Raw genomic sequence first — 13845 nt, 5'->3', positions numbered from 1 at the left:
ATGCTGAGTAGGGACTGCTGTAAGTTCTGATGGAGTGGAGTGGAGGAAAGAAGGTACTAATCCCTGAGCTAATGGACCTTCGCTTCCTTTCAGTACTTTAAGGAGTTCTTCTCTCGATGTGTGACCTGCCCTGTCTATCACCAGTGGGTCTCTGAGCTTAAAGCCTCTGTAATGAGATATGGAAAGAGAGAGTCCATGTCCTTGACTAACATCATCAGACCTTTTGACACCTGCTTGACCAGGATTTGGATAGAGGGAGAATTCCTGGAGGAAAATAACTCCTTTGAAGGAAATTTGCAGAGTAAGCATTCCTTCCTGGAACCCTTGTCTGAGAGACATAAAGAACAGTCTCAGATTCTTACTCACAAGCAGTCAAAGACTGTACCTCCAAATAAGAAGGGACATACAGATATTAGGATTAGTCCTTGCTCCAGAGGTAATTGTCCTTCTCTCACAGTGCCAGACCCAGCCTAGACAGAGACCCCTTATATTGTTCAACAGTGTAAGAGCCTCTCATGGCCCTTTGTTTCAGCATCTATAACCCTTAGGCATAGGAAGTTCCTCCTTGGTCCCAGCTTAAACAAATAGATTGTTCCCTTGGAGTAGCTGGATAGTCACTAAGGGAGAAAGAAGGCCTTAGAAACCACAATGTAATGTCTGTGAAGGTAAATGATAAGATATGGGCAAGTAAAAGAGAGGAAAGAATATTTCTTGCTTTAGGGCCCAGCAAATCTCCTCCTATTCCAGGCCATGAGTTAAATTTGTAATTGCTGAGGAAATTCTTTGTGTTTGTATTACTCTTTATGTTCCTATTTTCAGGATTTGTCAGAGTGGCCGATGTCAAGGAGAATAAAGATGAAGAAGAAATTCAAGAATGTATATGTTAAAACAAACAAAAATCATCTGAAGGGACCATGATTCTTTTATTACATGTAATACAAAGATATGCCCCAAGTCTCCTTTTTAAGATACTGTATAGTATACATATTAAATATGCTAGCCTTTATCTGTATCTTTGTCAAAATAAAAGCCTGTGTTTCTAAAGCATGAAACTTAGATCTTTCTTAACTCTTTAACAGTCATGAATGCAACTGTGGCAGAAATTAGAATCAGAGCTCGACCGGATTCCAGGGAGGCTTTGAGATGAACTGATTCCGTCTTATATAATAAGGTGAGATCCATTAACATAATCTTTTCAAGGTTCTTCCATGTTGTAGAATTCCTTTTTGTGGCTGAATAACACTCCTTTTTATGGATATGCCACATTTTGTTTATCCATTTATGAGCTAATGGATATTTGGGTTGTTTCCACTTTTTGGTTATTATGAATAATGCTACGATAAACATTTGTGTACAGGTTTTTGTATGAACATATGTTTTCAGTTCTCTTCAGTATATACCTAGGAATGGAATTGTTGGATCATACAGAAACTCTCTGTTTAGCTCTTTAAGGAACTGTCAAATTGTTCTCCAAAGTTGCTGTACCATTTACATTCCCACCAGCAATGTGTAAGGATTCCAGTTTTTCACATCTTCACAAACAATTATTATTATTTGTTTTTTTGATTATAGCCATTCTAGTGATTGTGAAGTGGTATCTCATTGTGGTGTTGATTTGCATTTCCTTAATGACTAATGATGTTGATTATTTTTTTATGAGCTTATTGGCCACTTGTATATCTTCTTGGAGAAATGTCTATTCAAATCTTCTGTCCATTTGTTGTTGGAATATTTGCCTTTTTGTTGAGCTTGAAGAGTTTCTTATATATTCCGGATACTAGACCCTTATCAGATTTGATTTACAAATATTTTCTCTCATTCTGTAAATTGTCTTTTCACATTCATGATGGTACTGTTTTGCAGCACAAAAGTGTTTTGTTTTGATGAAGTCCAGTTTATCTGTTTTGTTTTTGTTTTTTGGTTGCTTGTGCTTTGGTATCATATCTTAGAAACCATTGCCAACCTTAGGCCACAAAGATTTTTTTTCTCTGTTCTCTTCTAAGAGTTTTATAGTTTTAGCTTTTATTTAGGTCTTTGATTATTTTGAGTTAATTTTTTGCATATAGTGAATGGTAAGTTTCCAAATTCATTCTTTTGCATGTGGATATACACTTTCTCAGCACCACTTATTGAAAAGACTATTCTTTCCCCCATTTAAATGACTGAACATTCTTGTTGATGTATGGTTTTATTAGATGTATGGGTTTATTTCTGAAGTCTCAATTTTATTCCGTTGGCCTATGTGTCTGTCCTTATGCCAGTACACACAGTCCTGGTTATTGCAGCTTTGTAGTAAGTTTTAAAATCAGGAGGTGTGAGTCTTCCAACTTTATTATTCATTTTCAAGATTGTTTTGGCTATTCTGGGTCTCTTGCATTTCCATATGACTTTTAGATCAGCTTGTCAGTTTCCACAGTTTCCACAAAAAGGAGAGCTGTAATTTTGATAGAGATTATGTTGAATCTATAAATCAATTTTCAGAGAATTGCTATCTTAGCAATATTAAGTTTTCTGATCCATGAAAGTGGCATATCTTTTCCATATATGTAGGTCTTCTTTACTTTCTTTCAGTGATGTTTTGTAGTTTTTAATGCACAAGTCCTACACCTCTTTTGTTAAGTTTATACCTAAATAATTTTATTATTCTTGGTACTATTATAAATGGAATTGTTTTCTTAATTTCATTTTGGGTTGTTCATTGCTAAGGTATAGAAATAAAACTTTTTTTTGCATATTGGTTTTGTATCCTGAAACTTTGCTGAATTCATTTGTTAGCTCTAAGTTTTTTTGGTTTGGGTGCACTCCTTAGCATTCTCTATATACAAGATCATGTTATCTGCGAATAGAGATAATGTTACTTCTTTCTTTCCAATCTGGATGCCTTTTATTTCTTTTTCTTGCCTAAATGCACTTGCTAGATCCTACAGTACAATGTTGAATAAAAGTGACAAGAGTGGACATGCTTGTCTTGTTCTCAACTGTAGGGGAAAAGTTTTAGTTTTTTACCTTTAAGTATGATGTTAGCTGTGAATTTTTTATAGATGTTCTTTATCAGGTTGACGAAATCCCATACTATTTCTAGTTTGTTGAGTGTTTTTATCATGATAGAGTGTTGGGTTTTGTCAAATGCTTTTTCCGTCACCCGTTGAAGTGATCATGTGGTTTGGGGGTTTTTTTCTATTAATATGGTGTATCATATTGATTTTCAAATGTAGAACCAACCTTGCATTCCTAGAATAACTCTCGCTTTGTCATGGTGTATAATCCTTTCTATTTGTTCCTAGGTCCTATGCACTAGTGTTTTGTTGAAGATTTTTGCACCTACATTCATAAGGAATGTTGATCTGTAGTTTTCTTGTGATCTCTTTGTCTGGTTTTTGTAACAAAGTAAAACTGGCCTCATAGAATGAGTTGGGAAGTATTCCTTCCTCTTCTGTTTTTTGGAAGAGTTTGTGAAGGATTGGTTTTAAAACTCTTTCAGTGTTTGGTAGAACTCACCAGTGAAGCCATCTGGGCATGGGCTTCTCTTTTGGGAAGTTTTTTGATTACTAATTAAACCTCTTTACTTGGTATACGTCTATTCAGATTTTCTATTTCTTCCTAAGTCAGTGTCAGTAGTTTGTGTCTTTCTAGGAATTTGTCCATTTCATCTAAGTTATCTAATTTGTTGGTATACAGTTGTTCATAATATTTCTTATAATCCTTTTTATTTCATAAGGTCAGTAGTTCTCCTTCCACTTTCATTCCTGATTTAGTAATTTGAGTCGTCTTCTCTTTGTTTCTTGTCCAGTCTAGCTAAGGTTTGTAAATTTTGTTGATCTGGTCAAAGAACAACTCTTGGTTTTGCTAATTTTTTTCTATTGTTTTTCTGTTCTCTATTTCATTTATTTCTGCTCTAATTTTTATTATTTCCTTCCTTCTACTTTCTTTGAGTTTAGTTTGCTCTTCTGTTTCTAGTTTCTTCAGGTGGAAAGTTAGGTTGTTAATTTGAGATCTTCTTTTTTTTTTTTTTTTAATATAGGTATTTACTGCTATAAATTTCCCTCTAAGCACTGACTTTGCTGAATCACCTAAGTTTTGGTATGTTGTGAAATTATTTTCACTCATTTCAAAGTATTTCTAATTTCTCTTGTGATTTCTTTTTCCTGTTTGTTATTTAGGAGTGAGTTGTTTAATTTCCACATATTTGTGAGTTTCCGAAATTTACTTCTGTTATTGACTTCTAATTTCATACCATTATGGTCAGAAAACATACTTTGTATGATTTCAATCCTTTTAAATTTATTTAGACTTGATTATGGTCAAATATATGGTCTGTCCTGGAGACTGTTACATGTATACTTGAGAAGAATGTGTATTCTGCTGTTGTTGGGTGGAGTGTTCTATAGGTATCTGTGAGGTCTAGTTGGTTTATAGTGCTGTTCATGTCTACTCTTTCCTTGCAATCTTCCACCTACTTGTCCTATCATTTTTGAAAGTGGAATATTGAAGTCTACAACCATTACTCTTTATTTCTCCCTTCAGTTCTATCAGTTTCTGCTGTATTTTGAAACTCCGTTGTTAGGTACCCATATGTTTATCATCATTATATCTTCTTAATGGGTTGAGTCTTTTATCATTATAGAATGTCCTTTCTTTATCACTAGTAACAATTTTTGTCCTAAAGTCTATTTTGTCTGATATTATTATAGCTACTCCAGTGCTTTATAGCTAGTTTGCATGATTTATGTTTTTCCATTCTTTTACTTTCAGCCAACTTGTGTTTTTCAATCTAAAGTTTGTCTCCTTGAGACAGCATATAGTTGGATCATGTGTTTTTTAATCCATTCTGCCAATCTCTGCCTTTTAATTGGAATGTTTAATCTATTTACATTCAGTATAATTACTGGTAAGGTAAGATTTATGTCTTCCATCTTGTTATTTGTTTTCTACTTGTCTTATGTCTTTTTTTCTCCTCTATTCCTTCACTGTCTTTTGTTATATTAAATGAGTTAAGTTTAATTCCCTTGTCATCTCTTTTACTATATAATTTGTGTTATTTTCTTGCTGTAGGGATTACAGTTAGCATTTTAATTTAAAACAATCTAGTTCAGATTAATACCAATTTAATTTCAATAATATACAGAAACTGATACTATATAGCCCCATTCCCTCCCCCCTTCTTCATATTGTTATTGTCATAAAAGTTACATCTTAATAAATGGTGTACCCATCAACACAGGTATATAATTATTGCTTAATGAAGTTGTCTTTTAAATCAAATAGGGGCAGGGGAAAGGCATTTTTCTTGAGTAAATACTCCTTGGATTGATGCAAGCCATTGGTTAATTTCCAGAGTTCTGAAAAAGTTAATTCTGTTTTTGCCAGTTTTCTTGTTTCTTTTATGGAGGAGAGAATTTTCAGATTTCTCTAACCACTTTCTTTTAAAATCACTCTCAATGTACTTTTTTTTTTTTAATTTATTTATTTATTTTTGGCTGTGTTGGGTCTTCGTTTCTGTGCGAGGGCTTTCTCTAGTTGTGGCAAGTGGGGGCCACTCTTCATCGTGGTGCGCGGGCCTCTCACTATCGCGGCCTCTCTTGTTGTGGAGCACAGGCTCCAGATGCGCAGGCTCAGTAGTTGTGGCTCACGGGCCTAGTTGCTCCACGGCATGTGGGATCTTCCCAGACCAGGGCTCGAACCCGTGTCCCCTGCATTGGCAGGCAGATTCTCAACCACTAGCGCCACCAGGGAAGCCCTCAATGTACTTTTAATTTGTATTTCCCTTAGATGAAGTTAAACATCTTTATTATGTTTATATTTCATTTTGTGTGAGCTATAGGTATGTATCCTGTGACTGTATTCTATTAAGTATTTGTTTTCTAGTTGATTTGTAGGGATTAGGGAAATGAGCCATCTGCCTTTGTATGAGCTGCAAAATTTTTCTTCATTTTGTGTTTTGACTTTTGTTTATGGTATTTTTGTCATAAAGGGAAAACTATCAGTCTTTTTTTAATTTATCCTAATGTGTCAGTTTTAATGTATCTATGAATTCTTTTATGGCTGCTGAGTTTTGTGTAATACTTTAAAGATTTTTTTCCTGTAAGATTATTTTAACTATTCCCCAATGGCCTTTCAAGTATTTTTTAAAATAAATTTTATCAAAATATAATTTACATGCAGTAAAGTACACCTATTTAAATGATGAGTTTTGACAAATGTATACACCCATGTAACCACTACCACAAACATGATAGAGAACATTTAATCACCCCCAAAAGTTCTTTCAGGCCCCTTTACAGTCATTCCCACTCTACCACCACCACCAGCACAAAATAATCTTGTTATTTTTTTCCTTGTGTTTATGTCTGTGATGATTTCCCCCTTGTCATTTATTTCATCCATCTTCTTGAGTAAAGTTAGCTAACACTTTGTTATTTCATTTTACTTCAAAGAATAAGCTCTTTTATTTATGTATTAGTTATGTCATTTTTCTCCTTTAAAATTAACTAGCTATTTGAGTAAGATGCTTAATTCTTGTTAAGGGTGTGAATTTTCCTCTGAGAACTTCTTTAACTGAATTCCAAAGGTTCTGATATGAAGCAGTCATCTCACCATGTCACCTGCATTTTCCTTGCTTTGTTTTTGTGTCTCTTATAATGAAATTTAGTTTAGTATTCTCATCTTAGAAGTTACTTTTATACCTATGACTCTGGTTGGAAGTCTATGAATACCAACCAAAGCAATGATGGAATTAATATATTTCTCCTTCCCTCTTCTCTACCAGCCAATTGATTATCTTAGTATTTTCTTTTGTATTGTTAAATATACCTTTACTTCTGTCACGTTCTAAAAAGTTCAAACTACATTCAGACCAGGGTAAGTTTCTCCCAGAGGGGTACTTTTTAGACCTATTCTGCCCTTCCTCCACATTCTCCTGCCCTCCCCCACCCCCACCTTGCCTTCCCACCAGGCAAGTCCCCAGTCATCCTAGCCAGGGGAAATGAGGGCTTAGTTGATTGGTAGGCAGCTCCTGCCTCCCTAAATTTAGGTTCTGTCACAGGCTGAGACTCTATCAGAGGAAGCTCAAAACATCCTGCCAGAGCTTCCTGAAAATAGCATCACTAGACTTACACAGTCCCTGCCTGTTCCTTCTCCTCAGATACCTAGACCAAGCTTAGGGCCCTTCCAGATGGTCCAGATGGCGAAAACCTCTTTTTGCTTAGTTCTCCATGATTATAAAAGACTGGGTTCCTGAGCACCTCATCTTCTCCATTTAAGTCTCTCATCTCAGTATGGGCAAATATTTTCAAACTGAACAGTTGAGAAGAAATCATGGCAGAAACCTTAAAGGGCCTCCTATCCCCAGCCTGGACTAGCTTTCATTTACACTTAACCATGGCCATACCCTTACCATTTATTCCTCCTCCCCTCACCCCCATGCCCTTTTTCCACTGGACTCGTCCCAGGCTCAGAGTTCAGGCCAAAGGGAACAGAACTACCAGATGATCACCCAGTTGAGAAAGAGCCAGCTCTGGTAAAACTGATGTCTGCAAAGTTCTTTTATTTCCTGGTGCTTGAAAATCCTTTGTCCTGCCAAGGAATAAGCTTGGTATCTATTTCAGTTTCTGATCTTACTCCTGTTTCTTTCCAACTCCATCTCTCATACCCCATCTGTCCTGAATCTCCTTTAACTAATTATTATCCCCCTTCTCCCACCATATGTTGTTACATCATAAGACGTCACTTGTTTACAAGGTATAGAGCAGAAAGCAGAAGAGATTTCTAGACTCAAGAAAATGACTCTATACTTTCAGGTATCCTGATAAAGACACAAAATACTTTTGAAGAGGTCTTCTTGATGCCCCTTAATTCAAATTGTGTGCAGTATTCTGACCAGGGAGGGAAACCACTTCCCCGCTAGCAGAACAGGCAGGAGATCATACAACACAAACTCTGGACCAGTCTTTTCAGTTTTCGGGCCATGTGAAGTCAAACTTGGGCCCTTTCCTTCCCCCTCAAGCATCAAGAGCTCATATATTATCATTTAGAGTTTATTTAGCCCTGTGGTGTAATGGCAGAGGAACTAGCGTGGGGGACTTCCCCAGACACCTCACTCGTTCCAAGTATCACTTACCAGGTGAGAAAAGTCAAGATATTAGATCAGATCCTAAAGACCCTAGTTGCTCTGATATCCTAAGGATCTAGGGCACAGGCTGCGTGGGTGGCTACACAGAACCCTGGGGATGATCTCTGTGAGTTTACAGGATGGTGAACAGCTTAGCTGGGTGGAATCTCGCTATTAGGTGGATCCTGGGCTGGCTCGAAGGAGGCTCCTCCACTCTTGTCCCCTCCAGGGAAGATGACTGTGGCGTATGTCACAGGCTTGGAGCAGATCTCAGCCTTAGGAGGCAGAGGGGGCAAACAGGATGGGGCTGGGGGTGGGTGTTTCCCTGACAGGGAATCAAGAGGAAGGTTGGTGTAGGTGTTATTGTCAAAGGAAGGTGGCGAGTCGAGCCTAACATATGGTACATCCGATGGCACGTCAACAGCCAGTCCAGAGTCACTGATGTGGTGGACCACTGAGGAGGGGGCCTGTAACAAAAGCAGGCAAATCAGGCAAAGAGAAAATGCCTACCTCTGCCCCAGTTCCCTTAGATGGGAAGCCTAGGACCAGACTGGATCTGTCTCTTCAATCCTGAGTATGTCAGTGGGCAAGAAGGCTTCACTTTGAAGATTTTCAAGCCCCAAGTTTCTCCACAAATCTGGGAAGGTGGATAGCAAGGTGGGAAGGTGGGAGACCATTGTTGCCAAGTTTACAGCATTTAGGAAGAGGATTTGGACTTCTGCCGGGTCCCAGTCTTTTCTCCACCCCATCATCCTGGGACTTCTCAGTGATTGTGGCAGAGGGAGGGTCTGGGGAATTTGGCTGGGGGCCTGCAGAGGTCTCTTACCGAGCCTGAGACTCCACTGCTCTGAAATCGTCCACAGGCAGCAAGCCTGTTCCCTGGCAGGACAGAGGACAGAAGCACAGTCTGCTTCTTATGCTGACTCAGTGCCTCCCTCACGCCCTTCAGAAACCTTGGAAACCTCCGTCCTAGCCCATACTCACCTTCCCCACTCCCACCAGCAAAGTTTTCCATCTCCCCAGCCCCCACCCCCAGCCAGCCCTAACTCTCCCCCCACCCACTTACTGCTTCCACAGCTCCCCTCAACCTGCCTCAACACTCAGTCCATCTCCCGAAATCCCCCACCTCCTCCAGTCACCTGTCCCCAATCCCACTGTCTCACCCTCTCCAATTCCTGTTTCTCCCCAGGCCGCCTCCCACTGAATCTCTTTGCTCTCCTCTACCCCTCAGCCATGGGAATTCTAGGGTCTGGGGACCCTTACTGAAGCCCATCTGTAGGGGGAGCAGACCTAGATTCTCAGCCTTGAATACAAGACTGGCTGATATAGGACCAGGGGGCCATTCTGAGATAGGCAGGTGGACAGCTACCTACCTTTCCTTTTGGCCATCACAGCAAACAGCACCACCGCCATCACCAGCAGGCCCAGCAGGAGCACAGCACCCCAAATCAAGGGTCTGCTGAGAGACACAAAGGAGTAGGTGAGCTTAGCCCTGAACCTGGCAGGGAGCTGCTTGCCAGGAATCCTAGAGAAGTGGCACAGAGGTGCAGTTCTTGGTGAGCCATGGTTGGAGAAAGAGATTTTTGGAATGGAATGAGGAGGACAAACTCAGGCAGGGCAGAGAGACACACTGTCAGGGTATCCTGGCTGGAGATCTGGGATGAAGGGGTCAGTGCTGAACTGGGATAGGGAGGTATGTCTGTCTGTCTGCCTACCTGCCTGGTCAGAAATTCCCCAGGAGTGGAAAGAATCATAAAGTTTCTTTTCAATTTAGTCTGGGGCTCTAAACAAGCTGTATCTTCACCACCACCCCTTCCCAGCCTCCCAAATACAGTTCTTGTCAGTACCTCTTCTTATCTCGGCTGGGGTCCAAAGGGCTGGCACTGCCTACAGGATCTGAAGAGGAGGTGTCAGCCAGACTCCTGACCTGATGGGTCTCCTCTTCGTCCTCTTTCAGGCCAGGAGCTGAGTCAGAAGGAAATACTTAATGAGAACATACCCATTGTGGGCAGGGTTCAAGGGCCTATTGAGATCTGAGGGACTGGGGGAGTAGAGCTGAGGAAGGAGAAGTCCTAAGTAAGGAACACAAAGAAGGGGTGCTTGGGATACTCCTTAGGGGCCTCTCATTCTGGAGGTCAGGGAATGGCCTCTTTATGTCTTTATCTGGTTGTGAATATGCTCACTTTCCCCTTTACCACCAGCTCCCAACCCTCCCCCTCTGCATTTCTTCTCCTTCACCTGCTCCCCCTGTACCCAGGCTGCTCAGACTATGCAGAAACCCTACTGGATGATCTGTGCCCACCTCCCTACCCAACCTCACTCATCTCATTGGAGACCTTGCTCCTGGCTCTCATCACTTGTTCTCCAAAGGGACCTCAGCCCAGCCTGCTAGACCTCTCCACATACCTGCAACCCTGTGACCGCCCCTGCAGGCTGGCTGAGCCCCACCCCAAGCTCTGCGCTCAGGAGCTAAGGAACTTAGGGTCAGCCCTGATATGACACAATGCCAGCTGATCCTTGCTGAGAGCCTTGCTTGGACCCTGAGACTCAGTTTTGTGACAAGGTTTCTGTCATCCTAACAACATGCTCAACTTCTGTCTGTGGGACTCAGGGTTGGTTTCTCTGGGCCTGAGGATCTGCCTTGGGAACCCGGGCAGTCCTTCTAGACCCTCTGAGAGGAGAGTCTTGCCGTGTTCTTAGAGATTCACCATTCCCACTACCCAACCCATTCCAATCCAGGAACTGGAGATGCTATGGCCCCAATCTTGCTGTATATGTCCTGATCTCCTGGAGTTTTTTAAATCACCCACATCCTCCCTGGATACTGTGCTCTACCTGCCTGCCTGAACGTCCATCCTCTACAGCTGTTGGGGTCCCCAGCACCTGCCCCACTGCAGGTACCTGTCTCCCTGCCACCTATTCCCAGTGCATTGTCTTGTCACAACTTGCCATTTAGGGAGTTCTAACCTTGAGTTACTAAACCTTAGTGTCAAGGAAGAAGGAGAACAAAGGATGACTAGGGTTAACAGAAGTATATTTATAATATAAATAATAATTGTGGACTCAAGAGGGATTCTAATGACAGCTTAGTCCATCCTCATAATTAAAAGATGGAGAAAAAACTGAGAGAAGGAAAAATGCCTTTCTTAATTTCATTACTTTGGGCATTTGGCACAAATTACTTGAAAAAGGAAGACCTGAAAATGAAAAAAATGTCAGCATCCATAAGTGCAAGGTAGGACAGTTTCTGCTTCCTCAGGTAGCTGACCATGTTCCCGACAGAACATTTTTTTTTTAAACAATATCCTATTTTTCTGGAAAAAATTTAATACTTTAAAATGTACTTTCAATAAATATTTAGACATGAGAAAGTTATAGGCTGTGAAAATGAAACCTGTGAATATAGTTTCTATACTGAAAATAGGGTTGAGAATATTAACTATTCTCAACCCTATAATATTAACTATTCTCAACCCTATAATATTAACTATTCTCAACCCTATAATATTAACTATTGCTGACACTTTTTTCTGTTTTTAAAACTGAATGAGTTGAAGGAATTCAGGCATTGAATGTACCCTGCCTGTAGGTGAGGCACATACTAGATGCTCAGGGAAGATTTATAAAATTAAATTAGATATAAATTCAATAGTTTTTAAGCCATCAGACTTGTTATTACAGAAATAAAAACCTGGAAGATGTAAAAAAATTAATTCCAGTTGATAGTCTGAATTAAAACTTTGTTTAAAACATTTCTAAGCAAAATAATAGCATCAAGTATGTTGAAAATGCTGGACAAGGAGGCCAAGGCCCTGAGTGGGGAAAGAGAATTTGCCTTCCTGTGGGGAGACCCACTTGTGCGGGAGGGGAAAGGGGACTGCTGTGTGGCTGGTTTATCTCAGACTTCTCACCCAGTTTGGTTTCCGTTCCCTGCAGAGCTGTCAAAAGGATATCTGCTCCCAATTCCTCCCCCACAAGGGCCCCTACCCACCAAGGACCCAAGAGCAGCTGGTGGGGCAGGAAGGCAGGTTAGAGCGGTGGTGGCCAGGCTGGGATAACTCACCTGCAGGGAGCACATCCAGACTGATTCTGTGTACAGTCTGGGGCCCTGAGATTCCCTCTACCACGCAGCCGTACTCTCCGGCATCCTCCTCCTGTAGGGTAACCATCTCCACCTGGAGCAGGCCACCCCCCAGGTCAGTGAGAAATACGCGGCTGCTGGCTGGGGCCCTGCGTTCCACGGCTGACGACACCAAGGGCTGGCATCCCTCTGGCAGGAACCGGCACCACACCTTTCGAGCCTTGACATCCTGGAGTCGGTAGTGGCACTGCACCAGGATGGAGCTCCCCACAGGCGCCTGCAGCACCTCAGGGAGGCTGCCAGCCGAGCCCTGGCCTAGGGAAGGAAAGTTGCAGGGATGTTGGACAGGGCACCTCCTGGCCCACCCACTGCGTAGGGGCACAGGGATCTAGAGGTCCACCTTCTGGGCCTACATGTTATTGTTGCCATGGTAATGCCAGTTATTCCTGGGCATGGAGTGGGGTATATGGGGCCCAGAGTGCAGCTCCTTCTGAACCTTACCTGCTAGTCCCAGGAACAGCAACAGGAGCAGGTTGGGGCCCATGGCTGGGCAGGGAGATGTCAGCTCTGGGGCTTGCCTGGTCACTGACACAGCATTCCCCTGGGGGCAGGAAACTTTTGCCTCAGACAGTCACGTGGGGTTCTCAGTGACCATGGGGTGGGAAGCAGGCACTGGTGGGCCCCTCCATGGGTGGGGAGAAGGAGCTCTTCCAAGCCCTGGTTGGTTCAGTGCTCAGGAACTATCCCTGAGGGTAGGAATGGGCAAGGTAGGGTGAGAAGGCCCAAGGAAAAACAGAAGGCTGGGAGCCTGCCCCCGCCCCCACCCCCGCACCTTGTAAGGAATGAAGAGGGGGAGGAGGATTGTGACAACCAGAGAGCATTAGAGAAAGGGGTAAGATGATCTTCAGGGTATTCCAAATATAGACTCCGATGATGCAGAGCTGTGAAGGAGGGACATAAAGTGTCCTTCTCATGGCCCGAGGCCATCTTGATTTTAAATTCTGTGTGAGTGCCCCACCCAAGCTCTCAGGAGATCGTCCAGGAAGCCCCACCTTGATGGTGCGGCCCTGGGCTGGCCTGTCTTCATTCCCTCAGATGGGCGCTCCCTAGACACTTTGAGTGTGGACCACGTGCTCCAGTTCTAGGATTTGCATTATTGCTTTGATAATTAGTTGGATATTGACCCTCATGTATTCATCTCATCTTCATAGCTTTTCTCTCTCAGTTTCCATCTTTTTTGTTCTGATTCCTAGAAGATATCCTCATCTTTTTCTTTCATCCCTTCTCTCCTTGTCCTTCAGATTTTTATCCCTTAGTGCTTTTAATTTACAAGATTTTTTATTCTCCAAGCATTTCTTATTTATAGCATATTATTTTTGTTTCATGAATGCATTATCCTCTCTGTTAGGAAACAGTTCTCTATGAACATTTTTGGGCCTTCCCAGGAAAGGGCACTAACCAAGCTTTGTTCCAGGGCGATTGAAGAGCAAACTTGCCTTGGGAGTTAGAGACAGTGTGTCAGCTCCAGAGAGATTTGCTTCCATCCTTCCCCTCCCTCCCTGGAGAAGATTAGTTCATGTTCCAGAGTAAAGATCTCTCTCTCTCTCTCTCTCTCTCTTTCTCTCTCTCTCTCTCTCTCTCTCTCTCTCCCTCTCCA

General features: G+C 41.8%; 2 protein-coding genes across 4 annotated transcripts in view; one reads left to right on the top strand and one right to left on the bottom strand.

The window, feature by feature from the left end:
* The window catches only part of LOC309638181 (adenylate cyclase type 10-like), a gene marked incomplete at its 5' end in the record, with an annotated part of 47539 nt that extends 40663 nt beyond the window's left edge, over nucleotides 1-6876 (top strand). Inside the window, 2 exons of the mRNA XM_082413777.1 lie at nucleotides 94-301; nucleotides 820-6876. Coding sequence (XP_082269903.1) covers nucleotides 94-301; nucleotides 820-887 — 276 coding nt within the window. The 3' untranslated portion in view covers nucleotides 888-6876. The remainder of the gene's footprint in view (nucleotides 1-93; nucleotides 302-819) is intronic.
* On the bottom strand, nucleotides 5445-13809 carry TREML1 (triggering receptor expressed on myeloid cells like 1). Of its 3 annotated transcripts, none has more exons than XM_082414942.1 (6): nucleotides 12690-13809; nucleotides 12171-12503; nucleotides 9955-10072; nucleotides 9481-9566; nucleotides 8934-8986; nucleotides 5445-8574 (listed from the first exon to the last, which is right to left on the bottom strand). In XM_082414942.1, the coding sequence occupies exons 1-6, from the start codon at nucleotides 12730-12732 to the stop codon at nucleotides 8260-8262; spliced, it is 948 nt and encodes a 315-aa protein (XP_082271068.1). In that variant the 5' UTR covers nucleotides 12733-13809; the 3' UTR covers nucleotides 5445-8259. The 3 variants fall into 3 exon arrangements, with proteins under 3 accessions (XP_082271068.1, XP_082271069.1, XP_082271070.1); XM_082414943.1 differs by having other exon boundaries at nucleotides 9481-9563; XM_082414944.1 differs by lacking the exon at nucleotides 8934-8986 and having other exon boundaries at nucleotides 8431-8574.
* Between the last annotated feature and the right edge of the window lie 36 nt (nucleotides 13810-13845).

This window comes from Balaenoptera physalus (genome assembly GCF_965194825.1).
Source record: "Balaenoptera physalus genome assembly, chromosome: 11".
Classification (NCBI taxonomy): domain Eukaryota; kingdom Metazoa; phylum Chordata; class Mammalia; order Artiodactyla; family Balaenopteridae; genus Balaenoptera; species Balaenoptera physalus.
Note: the sequence above shows the minus strand (reverse complement) of the source record. Positions and strands in the feature narration are given on the sequence as shown.